The 15,160-nt window shown below is 36.0% G+C and overlaps 1 protein-coding gene across 4 annotated transcripts in view; it reads right to left on the bottom strand.

Moving 5' to 3' along the window:
- IFT74 (intraflagellar transport 74) overlaps positions 1-15,160 on the bottom strand; it is an 85,832-nt gene that overhangs the window by 38,281 nt on the left and 32,391 nt on the right. For all 4 annotated transcript variants that reach the window (XM_064291822.1, XM_064291819.1, XM_064291820.1 and 1 more), the window contains 2 exons: positions 3,062-3,200; positions 1,811-1,873 (listed from right to left, as the gene is read on the bottom strand). In XM_064291822.1, the coding sequence (XP_064147892.1) occupies positions 1,811-1,873; positions 3,062-3,200 (202 nt within the window). The remainder of the gene's footprint in view (positions 1-1,810; positions 1,874-3,061; positions 3,201-15,160) is intronic.

A 15,160-nucleotide genomic window follows, 5' to 3' on the forward strand; every position in this document is an offset into this window, starting at 1 on the left:
TATTTATTGAGCATTTGCTCTATGCCAGGCAGTGCATTCCATGTTCCTTATACACTATCTCTAACACTCAAAGCAACTCTAGGAAGTATTACTATCATCTCCATTTTACAGATGAGATAACTGAGGATCTGAGATCTAAATAACCTTTCCAAGTTAATAAAGATAACAACAGTTAGTGATGATATTTGAAACCAGGCCCACAGAATGAACAAGACCAAATTTTTAAGGGGTAAGACCTACTCTTTTATGAATGTAGAAGAAAAGAAATCTAAAGAAAAAGAGGATATGAGCAAATCTTTGAAAGTCCATAGCCAGTGGGTTATATGTATAACTCAAGTACTGAATTATGTGTAACTCAAGTACTGAGAAAGAAAAGGCATGACGACAAAGTACATATAGAAAGAAATGCAGATATTCTCAGGTATTCTTTTTCATAGTGTTTCCTCCTTTCTTTTGCCTAAATGTCCTTCGTTTCATTCCAATTGCATCTTCATAAAACTGGTACATAAGCCTCAAGTTCTTGTTGCTCTTTCACCTGATTTTTTACACCCTTGTGAATTCAACAACTATGACAATGCAGCACAGTAGTGCACAAAGCAGATATTCAACGAATACCCGGTGATTGCTATTTGACATGATTTCTTGAAGAAGTCGAAAAAAAAAATGAACAAAGAAAATTTGGCAGAAGTTAAATAAAACTAGTGACTTTTGTCTTCTTGATCTGAGAATATTGCAAAATTTAAAAAATTCATGCTATTTTAGGCATACATGGTAATTTTATTATCCCTAGTCCTGCCAAAGAAAAGAGGCCTTAGCACAAAAACTAAATCCAAGGTTATAGTTAGAAACTGAAGCACTGTTTACAATGCCAAAAAACTATAAGCAAACTATTCACCTATAAGACTGTTCTAGACATACAACTTAATGCAAGGCAATAATTTAAAATAATGAGGGCAATCTCTAAGAGCTGATGTGAATAGACTTTCAAGATATAATCTTAAGCGTAAAAAAAGATATGATTTTAGCTGCTGATAGTATATCTGGTATTAATCCCACTGAAGTTTTCCACAACTGTAAATCAAGAAAGGGTTATAGGATTGTTGTGGGGATTAAGTGTCAGTGCTGGTGATACATAATATAGTAAGTATTCAATAAATGTAAGAGTAGTTCTGTCTGGAGACAGGGACAAGAAACAGGCATTTTTTATTTCACATTACTCAATTTTACTTTTGACTATAAAATGTTTTATGAATTTAACATTGTTTTAACTAACAAATAAGAAAAAAATACAAGCATTTACATCCCTAAAGCGATACAACTCATCTCTTTCTCCGTTCCTTTTGTGCATGTGTCTTTAAATTACCATTATATTTTTGCATGCCCCAGTCAACAGGTTGCTATGAGTCAGAATCGGCCTGACAGCAATGGATTTGGTTTTTTTTTTTTTGGTTTGTTGAGCCGATTCCAACTCATAGAGACCCATGTGTGTCAGAGTGCAACTGTGCTCTATAAGGTTTTTAATGACTGATTTTTAAGAAGTAGATCCCCAGGCCTTTCTTCTGAGGTGCTTATCAGTGGATTAGAATTGCCAACCTTTTGGTTAGTAGTTAAGTGTTTAACTGTACACAGTAGGTACTTAATAATTGAATTTAATTTCTTCCCCCACTAGGATATTTGTGTCCGGAATAGAAAGAAAAATTACTGAATTCCTGTTAATAAACACATACTTGAGTGTCTTCCATTAATATATTTAGCTGAACTATCTTTTGTAGCTAAGTAATATGAGAACCCTTATTTGATTTATACTTACAGTTTCCAGGCTCTCTTTTTTCATGTTCAGTGAATCTAGTTGTTGTTGAAGTGTATCTAATTCCTAAGACGAAAAATATAAATATATTCAAATATACATGCAAGCTACATTTAGAATAATTTCTCTGTTCATCAACATTTCAGATATGGGTGTAACAAAGTAAATTTTGTAAACATCTTCAACTCACAGCTTGCATTTTGACTAGAATCTATTAGCATTTGATTATTTCTGCTTCTCCTACTTTCTTCCGTTATTCCTGAAAACCTTGCCATGATCTACCTTCAGAAAACCTTTATGAGCCAATGAAAGGTGGCCAGGCCTTTTTTTCACAGTGAAACATGACTGTTTTGGAGAACACTAAATATCAGAAGCCTTCAAATTAACGATATCATTCCTTAAAGTCATGATGTTTTATTTTGATTTTTTTTAAATCATATTTTCCTACCTTTTGCCTAATTTCTTTTAGGGCCAAGACCTATACCAATTTATATGGCTCACTCTTAGGATAAGACCCTTGAACTGGTAACTTATTCATAACACTTGTGCAAAGTTAAGCATATTTTGGTAATATTTTGGCATTCTATAATACTCTTTCTCCAATGCTCCACTGCGTCTTAATAATCCTGTCTAAAATAAAAAGTTAAATTACATTGTCTGAGAAACTAAACCTAGATTCTCTACTGGCCATTTATGAGGCCGAATTCTCTGCCATCTGGGCATTACTAGGCACTAACTTTCAGATCTCACTTAGTCACCATAATGACTGGGCACTGGGAAAATTCTCAATAATCTCTTGGCAAGCACCCAAATTTCTTATCCAAGAAACATGATTAGGGGACAAGCGCTATTCAAATCAGGGACCTAGCTGCTTATTAGGTGGGAAGGAAAAGGAAAGAATGCAAATATCCATATGGTTTGGGTCTATGAGGCCTTTTAATGTTTCCATTAAAAGCCCATAAAAAATGCAAGTGTTCTCATATGTTCTCATGACCAGTAAAAATGAAGGACACATAGAACTGAATAAAAACTTAAGAAAAGCTAGGTCATCAAGCAGCATAAGACAATGGAGTTTTCTAGATCAGTGATTCTCAGACTTGAATATGCCAATGGATCATCTGGGGACCTTGCTAAAATGAAAACTAATCAGTAGATCTGGTCAAGCTCAAACGGGATGCCGACGCTGTCCGTCTTTAGAACACACTTTTAGTAGTAAGGTTGCTATGTCTGGCACATAGCAGAAATTATTATTACCTGCAACAATTTCTCATTTGCAGTTTTCATCTCTGTGTATTTCACTTGTTTTTCAGGAGACATATTTTTAATAATGCCATCGGCTGCTTGCTTTTCCTGTTCAATTTCTTCTTCTACATTTCTAATTTCTTTTTCTTTCCTGAAATAAAATATGTATATATATATATATATATATATAAATATTCCTCTTGCTATACTGAGGAGAAAAATATCATTTAACTATATTCATGTCATGGTCTCAATTTTATAGGTTAATTAATTAGAGTTATTCAATCATAGTGATTCAAAAGTCCTTATTATTTGTGCAAAAAAATTTTTTTTATTTAATCTATGTAAAATTTAGCTTTGCTCCATTAACACAGACTTATTTTGTCTTTCTCTTCTCCATTCCTAAATCATATTTCTTTATTCACCATTTTACTTTACTAAGACAACACAAATATTATCACAGAAAATCCTCAAGGTCTTGTACATAAGAGGAAGTATTTATACTTTTTGATAGTTCTCATATTCCCAAATAATAAATAAGCTTTAGAATAGTAGTTTCAAACATCCTTTAGCCTTAAAATTCTTTGACCAAACGAAATCCTGCACGGAAGTTTACCATGTAAATGATATAAATCAACGCACCTCTGACTGAACTCAGGAGTAGAGAAACCTGTAGTGCAATCTGATAAAAATCATAACTTTAGATTAATAATATACTTTGCTTAAATTACCTTTTACCTACTTCTTTAATTAAAATAAGTATTCCACCAATTATTGCTATATTTTAATACTGCAAAATAGTAAGCTAATTTCACTAAAAACAGAGCTACCATTATAAATAAAACTTGTTGTTAGGTGCCATCAAGTTGGTTCCAACTCATAGCAACCCTGTGTACACTGCCCGGTCCTGTGTCATCATTAAAATCATTGTTATGTTTGAGCCCATTGTTGTAGCCACTGTGTCAAATCCATCTCATTGAGGGTCTTCCTCTTTTTCACTCTCTACTTTACTAAGCATGATGTCCTTCTCCAAAAGCTGGTCCCTCCTGATAATATGTCTAAAGAACTTGAGACGAAGCCTTGCCACCCTTGCTTCTAAAGAGCACTCTGGCTGTACTTCTTACAAGGCAGATTTGTTCCTTCTTCCGGCAGCCATGGTATATTCAATATTCTTTGCCAACACCATAATTCAAAGGTGTCAATTCCTCTTCAGTCTTCTTTATTCATTATCCAGCTTTCACATGCATGAGGCGACTGAAATAGCATGGCTTGGTTCAGGTGCACCTTAGTCCTCAAAGTGACATCTTTACTTTTCAGCACTTTAAAGAAGTCTTCTGCAGCAAATTTGCCCAATGCAATACGTCGTTTGACTTCTTGACTACTGCTTCCATGGGTGTTGACTGTGGATCCAAGTAAAATGAAATACTTGACAACTTCAATCTTTTCCCCACTTATCATGATGTTGCTTATTGGTCCAGTTGTAAGGATTTTTTGTTTTCTTTACGTTAAGGTATATTACCCACTGCCGTCGAGTTGATTCCGATTCGTCAGGACTGTATAGGGCAGGGTAGAACTGCACTATACGGTTTCTAAGGAACGGTTGGTAGATCCGAACTGCTGACTTTTTGGTCAGAAGCTGTAGCTCTTAACCACTGCACCACCAGGGCTCCAACTGAGGTGTAATAGTGAAATTATGAGCAATAATCACCTTTATCATATAACCATAAGATATATCAGCAGTGTGACACTTATTACCCATGCAAGGTCAATTATCAATAGGGCAGAGAAAAATTCTGAAAAAAAAACCATAACGTAAGATGCCACTTGTCATGCAAATGCTTCACAATTTACCTATAAAAAGGTTTTTGAACATAAATTTTCAGTCCTAAGATCATAAGTTTCTATTTGAGTCTCAAAATCTGATTTGACCTACTATTATTTATTCTTTCATTCACAGATATCAAATTTTACAGTTTTCAGAATCACTAGCTAAGCCCCCAGATCTCTATTTTCCCCTACATATCCATTTTTTTTAAACATATACCCTACCACTAAAATAAGACAATCTAAACTTAGAAATTTCGCTATAAACAACATCTTATAATAGCTAAGTAAAAAGTGGACATAAAGAAACAGATAACCAGAAATTTCAATTTATTTTTGCCTCACTGTTGGACAGGGGTCAATGTCTTTGCTATGAACCTCAATTACTATGGTATAGTAAGTATGTTTGCTGATGCTTCAACTGACGTGATGCAGGGGATCACAGAGCTTTCCAGCAGAAAAGATCATCTATTTCAATCTCTTATTTCACAGATTAAGGATACTGAGACCCAGAAGAGTTAATCTTTTGGAACGAATTCATTCTGAACTATGTAGTTATTCCTTACCATGAATCTTATTAATGTTTCTACCTAATAGGTCTCCTGTAGTTAGATTGGAACTAATTTTGTAGTGTTCCCTTTTACAGAGAGGAAACTACAATACAAGGAAGTAAACTGGTTTTCCCAAGGCCATATAATCACCAACTGTCAGGCCTTTTAATACTCTGAGCTCTTTGCTCCTGTCATAATGTGGCAGTGACACTGTCCATGAAGGTCATAAAAATGAGTAAACAACAAAGATGAAAATCAATGAAATACAAAACTTGGTGGTATCTTTTCAGTTTGAATTTTTCCAAATATAAAATATATTTTATAGGACTAACACTTCAATTCATTTTAGTGATAATGTATCTTCTAAAAGTATGCATTCGCAATATTATATGTTAACTTGTAAATTTGTTAATATTTAAATAAACTTTTCAAGAAAAATTAAGAAACACAAAGGTTAAGCACATTGCTTGTTACACTAAAAAAGTCAAAGATGACTTTAAGAAATTAGTCTTCTAGTCAATCTTTTCCTAAGGAAGTCCAGATTTTTTTTTTTAATCACCCGTTCACAGGGTACAAAGGTTAGAACAAAGGGAAATACAACCATATGACATACTTTTTCTTCATGGTGCAGAAGAAACAGAATAGATTCCTTTGGCACACCAGTCTCAGAGGCGAAAGAAAAAAGTAAAGGTAAGATCTGTATGTTTATATGTTTGGTTGTTATTGATTTTTTTTTTTTCCAAATCATATCTAAGCTTGTGAAGTTTGTACTACAACGTTTTGCCTTTAAAGTTAACAAAAGAAATAATGTGGACTTGGGACATGGCTAGAAGATCTTTTCCAAATAAAATCATGTAATACAAAAAAGATTGTTTTTCTTTTAGAAAAAAAAAAATAAGTTTTCACCTAGCCAATCAAATCTATAAGGTCTTTTATTTTGAGATATGTTCATCATAGAGCATTTTGAATTGACATTAAATGAAAAACAAATTTGCAAGATGAGAAAAAGATCAGCCATCAGTTGAGAACTGCTTAAGTTGGCTAATGAGTATTCCCCTTCTTTTGTTTTTTCTTGAAATTTTTCATCACAAAAAGGTTTAAGATTTGGAAAAAGTCTGTAAACTAGTTAAGAAAGGAGAGAAGCTAATTGTAAATTATTAGCATGTTACTTCCAATATACCATATTCTGGGGAAAAAAAAATCTAAAATATTTAGTGACAAAACCACACATACATTTTATTTAACAAAACCAAAGTAATTGTAGCACCTTTTATTTCATAGCATATAATAGTCATATAAAAAATAACCAAAAATTCCTAATAAATTTGTACTCAAAAGTGCATTAACCAGAACACACTTTCTTCTTTGAAAAACCAAATACCATTTCTTTTTGGGTAAGGCTCTTTTTTTTCCTCTTCTCTCTTTTTTTGCTGATATAATAATGGTTTAGATTCCTCAAGAGTTTTCTTGCACAGAATCTACATTGAGCTGAGTCTACACTGCTTTTAACTCTAAAATTTACCAAGTGGAAAGAAAAAAAATTAAGAATTTCTTTTCTAATCATTGTAATTTTATTTCCTTTAGCCCACTGATGATAAAGATAACAAATATAAGACCACACTCTGTCTCCATTTCCACAGAGGTTCAGAGATCCTCTCTTGCTTCCATTTCCTTCCTCAGATGCCTCTATTCCACGTCAACTGTTTACTTTTGAGTCCAGTTAATTTCTTTGTAGCCTATTTGCATCCTTTAACCATTCCTATCCCACTTTTTTCTGAAAATATGGTACTTCTGCCTTACTCATCTCTCCTCACCCATATCTGTATCCCACTAGGATTAAAGACATCAGTAAGAACTTTCACTTATGGAGAAAGTACTGAAATACTGAAAGCTGCCATTAAGGAAGCTGTACACCTATTTCTAGAAATCATTAAACACAGGTAAACTACCTTTTATGAATGATTGCGACATCTCCCTTTTGTGGGCAATGGCCTTTTAGTACGTGATCACTTGAATTCATTTCTGACTCTAAAAGGGATTCTATTATGACCTACAGCCAAGTTGTGTCATATCTAGGAGGCATAATAGTAGATTTTTCTAACAAATTAGACTTAACTATGGAAAGGGACGGGGGTAAAGAGAGTGGATGGGGATAAGCAAAAACAAATCAATAAATTGAAAGCTATGAGGAAGTTGACTAGAATAGACCAGTGCTGAAATAATAAATTTCTCATTGCTAATGAGGCAACAGACAACGAACTTGAAATGAGCTTTCCTCATTTTGATTAGTTTTCTATTTCCTGTTCTAACAGGATATAAACATTTCCTTTTAAAAATCATAAGCAACTAATTGTAACAAGTAAGAAGGCTCTAAAGACTTAACTTTAGAAGACCTGAGGATGATTATGACAGGACATATTCATATCATTTCAAACAGATAATCTGTTTGCACCAGGGTTTCTAAAGTTGACTTTTAAAAAAAAACGGAGGTAAAAGACAAGAAACATCCAGGTTATAAACAAAATTATTATGTGGAAAGTAACTAAGAAGAGTATACCCCAATAGGCAATTTTCATTAAAGATTACATGTTAAATGTACCCATTAACTTTGACTCCTGTCCAAAAGCTGATTAAAATAAAAATAAAAGGTAAAATGGGGGTATAAATTCACAAGAACAAAGAGAAAAGTGGGGGGCAAGAGCAATAAAACCTAGAAGCAGAGAGCTAGTCATAGAGTAGAAACTGACTTGGAAAGCAAAATTATGCTAAGCCACCAGTGGGAAAAGCTGAGAACCCACTTGACTTATACTGCAGAACTCCTAAATGGCCTAGAAATTGGCAGCATAAGGTTTTCTGTCAGTAGAGAAGGAGGGGCTAAAACACAGTTGAAAGTCTTCCTCCCTACCTCTATCCAGTCAGGCAAGGTTCCTCCCCTAGGTGAGTGGAAGAGTAAAAAAAAAAAAAAAGAGTAGAGGAGAAAATATAGGGAATCTGGGCATCAGGCACAAATGAGTATACGGGTGTTGTTGTAAACACAGGACAATTAAGTTAAAGTTGACATACCAAATATTGAGATAAACCCTCCTTTTTCATACCCAGCTCTCAGAATGCTTTGTCAACCAGCTGAAGAGAAAGACCTAAAGATTAAGGACTCTCTAAGAAAACAGCCCAGCAACTGTACCCTACAGTAAGGTCTACCATTAGCAAAACCCCACAAATTCAGTTTCTAACCAGCTTTTCAGTTCCCCACTCTTATTCTGTTGTTGTAGGCTGCCACTAATTTGGCTCCAGACTCATGGCAACCCCATGCACAATAGAACAAAACACTCCCCGGTCCTAAGCCATACCCATGATCAGTTGCCGATTGGATTGTTATCATCTACAGGGTTTTCACTGGCTGATTTCCAGAAGCAGATCATCAGGCCTTTCTTCCTAGTCCATCTTACTCTGGAAGTTACGATGTTCAGCATCACAGCAACATGCAGCCCTCTGCTGACAGATGGGTGGTGTCTGCACAAGAGGTGCACTGGCTAGGAATCAAACCTAGGTCTCCTGCATGGAAGGCAAGAATTCTACCTCTGAACCACCACTTCCACACACTTACACGCTGGCACAAAAAAGTTCCTACGGAAACAGAGGCTATTCAAGCAAAAAGAAACTAATGACAGAGAGATAAGAAAAGTTAACACATTCATGAGACAGGACACTATTTAACAAAATATTCAGAGAATAAAAAAGAGCTCTCAGAATTAAAAAACCAAAGCTGTCACAATCGAGTTGATTTCCAACTCACAGCGACCCTATAGGACAGAGTAGAACTGCCCCGTATGGTTTCCAAGGCTGTAATGTAGGGTCGCTATGAGTCATTAACTCGGCAAGGACAGGTTTAGTTTTTGGGGGGAGAATCTTTACTGAAGCAGACTGCCACATCTCCCACGGAGTGGCTGGTGGGTTGGAACAGCTGACCTTTCAGTTAGCACTCAAGCACTTTAACCACTGTACCACCAGGGCTCCTCTAATGCCATCAAACTCATTGCCATCAAGTAGATTCCAATTCAGAGGCTCAATAGGACAAGCAGAACTGCCCCACAGGGTTTTCAAGGAGCAGCTAATGGATTTGAACTGCTGACCTTTTGTTTAGCAGCATGTAATCACTGCGCCACCAGGGCTCCATTGTTGTAAAAAAACAAAACCAAACCCATTGCCTTAGAGTCGATTCTGACTCATAGCAACCCTATAGGACAGAGCAGAGCTGCCCCACAGGTTTTCCAAGGAGTGGTTGGTGGATTTGAACTGCCAACCTTTTGATTAGCAGCCAAGCTCTTAACCACTGTGCCACCAGGGCTCCTAGAATTAAAAAAATGACAGGAAAAAGAAAACTTTAAGAGTTTGAAGATAAAGTTGAGGATGTCTCCCAGAAAGCTGAAACAGGAATGCAGAGATGAAAGGTGGGAGAGTAAACATAAGAAAATTAGAACATCATTTCAGGAAGTTCAACACTCAATTAACGGAAAGTGAGATTTTAAAAAAAGGAGGAAGAAAATCATCAATATCAGCAATGAAATAATTCAGAAAATTTCCCAGAGCTGAGGCATGTAGTTTTCAGATTGAAATGGCCCACCAAGTACCCAGTTTAAAAGACGAAAACAGACTCTTGAAGAGACATATGATCATTAAATTTCAAAGTATCAATTTTAAAAGTTTTGAGGGTTAAGAAGAGGTGGGTCATATGAAAGGATAAAGAATTAGAATAGCATAGCGTTACACTCCTTAATGGAAATGCTAGAAATTTGAAGACAATGGGGCAATGACATCAATATTTTAAGGAAAAACTACTTCGAACCTAGAGCTCTATTTCTAGCAAAAGTATCATTCAAGGTCTCAAAAAATTTCCCTCCTATGTACCTTTTCTCAGGGGGCTCCTAGAGGAAGGTCCTTTGAAGCAAGGCACTAGACCAAGACTTGACATTCTAGAAAACAAGAATCCAGTAACAAGGGCAAAAGGGAATCTCTATGATGAGCATGAGGAGAGACCAGAAATCAACAGCTGTGTAGAAGGTCTAGAGATCTGCTCATCCAGATCAGAGCATGGTAGCAGGCTCTAGGAGAGACTTTGTTAAGCAGATAAAACTGATTACACACCTAATGTGCATAAACTATGGGAGATTTGCACAGCTAGAATTTGCGCATAAATTCACAGAAAACTACGCACATGCAAAAACAGGACAATTAATTCATAGAAAAAGAAAGTGTGCAGGAACAGAAAAGTAATCGTGTATATATCGCTCAGCCATTGATAGCATTTGTGCATTCATGGTAATATAAACACTGAATAATGATATAAACAAAATTACAAGTAACTATGTTAGAAAAATGAGACAGGAACATTTGAAGTGTTCAGGATAAAGGCAGAAGTGTTTGAAAGAGAGCAGAAGATGCTTATCTCCCACAGTTGGAGGTCTAAAGATAATACCAATGGATAACGCTTAAAACTGAAAAATCGAGAGGTGGGGGTGGAAGAGGGAGAGGAAAGGAGGAAAAAGGCAGACCAAGGGCGCTGGGAAGAAGCTCGGAGTCCAGTGATTGTAGGAAGTGCTCAGCTGTCTGTAACGTGCTGCCGGGTCCAAGAATGGAGGAGTGAAGTCTCCCCGTCGCTGCCGGTTCCAGCCCCCGGAACCCACCCGAAGCTGAGTCCCCGGAGAGCACCCTGAGGGAGCAGGGTGGCCGCCTGGTCCAGGAACAGAGCTTTGCAAAAGACTGACTTGGAGAGGCGGAGCCAAGATGGCGGACTAGGTGGACGCTACCGCGGATCCCTCTTGCAACAAAGACTCGGAAAAACAAGTGCATCGATCACATACATAACAATCTACGAACCCTGAACGACAAACACAGATTTAGAGATGGAGAACGAACAAATACGGGGAGGCAGTGATTGTTTTCAGAGCCTGGAGCCAGCGTACCAGTCAGCGGATTTTCTGGAAAAACTAGTTTCCCAGTGATGGCTCCGAGACAGCAGTCCATATCAAACCACATAAAGAAGCAGACCATGACAGCTTCTCCAACCCCCCAAACAAAAGAATCAAAATCTTTCCCAAATGAAGATACAATCCTGGAATAATCAGACACAGAATATAAAAAACTAATTTACAGAATGCTTGAAGACATCACAAACGAAATAAGGCAAACTGAAGAAAAAGCCAAAGAACACACTGATAAAACTGTTGAAGAACTCAAAAAGATTATTCAAGAACATAGTGGAAAACTTAATAAGTTGCAAGAATCCATAGAGAGACAGCATGTAGAAATCGAAAAGATTAACAATAAAATTACAGAATTAGACAACGCAATAGGAAGTCAGAGGAGCAGATTCGAGCAATTAGAATGCAGACTGGGACATCTGGAGGACCAGGGAATCAACACCAACATAGCTGAAAAAAAATCAGATAAAAGAATTAAAAAAAATGAAGAAACCCTGAGAATCATGTGGGACTCTATCAAGAAGGATAACTTGCGGGTGACTGGAGTCCCAGAACAGGGAGGAGGGACAGAAAACACAGAGAAAATAGTTGAAGAACTCCTGACACAAAACTTCCCTGACATCATGAAAGACGAAAGGATATCTATCCAAGATGCTCATCGAACCCCATTTAAGATTGATCCAAAAAGAAAAACACCAAGACATATTATCATCAAACTCGTCAAAACAAAAGATAAAGAGAAAATTTTAAAAGCAGCCAGGGAGAAAAGAAAGGTTTCCTTCAAGGGAGAATCAATAAGAATAAGTTCAGACTACTCAGCAGAAACCATGCAGGCAAGAAGAGAATGGGACGACATATACAGAGCACTGAAGGAGAAAAACTGCCAGCCAAGGATCATATATCCAGCAAAACTCTCTCTGAAATATGAAGGCGAAATTAAGATATTTACAGATAAACACAAGTTTAGAGAATTTGCAAAAACCAAACCAAAGCTACAAGAAATACTAAAGGATATTGTTTGGTCAGAAAACCAATAATATCAGATACCAGCACAATACAAGGTCACAAAACAGAATGTCCTGATATCAACTCAAACAGGGAAATCACAAAAACAAACAAATTAAGATTAATTAAAATAATAATAATAATACACATAATAGGGAATCATGGAAGTCAATAGGTAAAAGATCACAATAATCAAAAAGAGGGACTAAATACAGGAGGCATTGAACTGCCAGATGGAGAGTGATACAAGGCGATATAGAACGATACAAGTTAGGGTTTTACTCAGAAAAATAGGGGTAAATAATAAGGTAACCACAAAAAGGTATAACAACTCCATAATTCAAGATAAAAGCCAAGAAAAACGTAACGACTCAACTAACATAAAGTCAAACACTATGAAAATGAGGATCTCACAATTTACTAAGAAAAACGTCTCAGCACAAAAAAGTATGTGGAAAAATGAAACTGCCAACAACACACATGAAAAGGCATCAAAATGACAGCACTAAAAACTTATTTATCTATAATTACGCTGAATGTAAATGGACTAAATGCACCCATTAAGAGACAGAGACTCACGGACTGGATAAAGAAACATGATCCATCTATATGCTGCCTACAAGAGACACACCTTAGACTTAGAGACACAAACAAACTAAAACTCAAAGGATGGAAAAAAATATACCAAGCAAACAATAAGCAAAAAAGAAGAGAAGTAGCAATATTAATTTCTGACAAAATAGACTTTAGACTTAAATCCACCACAAAGGATAAAGAAGGACACTATATAATGATAAAAGGGACAATTGATCAGGAAGACATAACCATATTAAATATTTATGCACCCAATGACAGGGCTGCAAGATACATAAATCAAATTTTAACAGAATTGAAAAGGGAGATAGACACCTCCACAATTATAGTAGGAGACTTCAACACACCACTTTCGGAGAAGGACAGGACATCCAGTAAGAAGCTCAATAGAGACACGGAAGACCTACTTACAACAATCAACCAACTTGACCTCATTGACTTATACAGAACTCTCCACCCAACTGCTGCAAAGTATACTTTTTTTTCTAGTGCACATGGAACATTCTCTAGAATAGACCACATATTAGGTCATAAAACAAACCTTTGCAGAGCCCAAAACATCGAAATATTACAAAGCATCTTCTCAGACCACAAGGCAATAAAACTAGAAATCAATAACAGAAAAACTAGGGAAAAGAAATCAAATACTTGGAAAATGAACAATAACCTCCTGAAAAAAGACTGGGTTATAGAAGACATTAAGGAGGGAATAAGGAAATTCATAGAATGCAACGAGAATGAAAATATTTCCTATCAAAACCTCTGGGACACAGCAAAAGCAGTGCTCAGAGGCCAATTTATATCCATAAATGCACACATACAAAAAGAAGAGCCAAAAGCAGAGAACTGTCCCTACAACTTGAACAAATAGAAACTGAGCAACAAAAGAACCCATCAGGCACCAGAAGAAAACAAATAATAAAAATTAGAGCTGAACTAAATGAATTAGAGAACAGAAAAACAATTGAAAGAATTAACAAAGCCAAAAGCTGGTTCTTTGAAAAAATTAACAAAATTGATAAACCATTGGCTAGACTGACTAAAGAAAAACAGGAAAGGAAACAAATAACCCGAATAAGAAACGAGAAGGACCACATCACAACAGAACCAAATGAAATTAAAAGAATCATTTCAGATTACTACGAAAAATTGTACTCTAACAAATTTGAAAACCTACAAGAAATGGATGAATTCTTGGAAAAACACTACCTACCTAAACTAACACATTCAGAAGTAGAACAACTAAATAGACCCATAACAAAAGAAGAGATTGAAACGGTAATCAAAAAACTCCCAACAAAACAAAGCCCTGGCCCGGACGGCTTCACTGCAGAGTTCTACCAAACTTTCAGGGAAGAGTTAACACCACTACTACTGAAGGTATTTCAAAGCATTGAAAATGATGGAATACTACCCAACTCATTCTATGAAGCCACCATCTCCCTGATACCAAAACCAGGTAAAGACATTACAAAAAAAGAAAATTATAGACCTATATCCCTCATGAACATAGATGCAAAAATCCTCAACAAAATTCTAGCCAATAGAATCCAACAACACATCAAAAAAATAATTCACCATGATCAAGTGGGATTTATACCAGGTATGCAAGGCTGGTTTAATATCAAAAAACCATTAATGTAATCCATCACATAAATAAAACAAAAGATAAAAACCACATGATCTTATCGATTGATGCAGAAAAGGCATTTGACAAAGTCCAACACCCATTTATGATAAAAACTCTTACCAAAACAGGAATTGAAGGAAAATTCCTCAACATAATAAAGGGCATCTATGCAAAGCCAACAGCCAATATCACTCTAAATGGAGAGACCCTGAAAGCATTTCCCTTGAGAACGGGAACCAGACAAGGATGCCCTTTATCACCGCTCTTATTCAACATTGTACTTGAAGTCCTAGCCAGGGCAATTAGGCTAGACAAAGAAATAAAGGGTATCCAGATTGGCAAGGAGGAAGTAAAGTTATCACTATTTGCAGATGACATGATCTTATACACAGAAAACCCTAAGGAATCCTCCAGAAAACTACTGAAACTAATAGAAGAGTTTGGAAGAGTCTCAGGTTATAAAATAAACATACAAAAATCACTTGGATTTCTCTATATCAACAAAAAGAACACCAAAGAGGAAATAACC

The sequence above is a fragment of the Loxodonta africana genome, chromosome 9 (genome assembly GCF_030014295.1).
Source record: "Loxodonta africana isolate mLoxAfr1 chromosome 9, mLoxAfr1.hap2, whole genome shotgun sequence".
Lineage (NCBI taxonomy): Eukaryota > Metazoa > Chordata > Mammalia > Proboscidea > Elephantidae > Loxodonta > Loxodonta africana.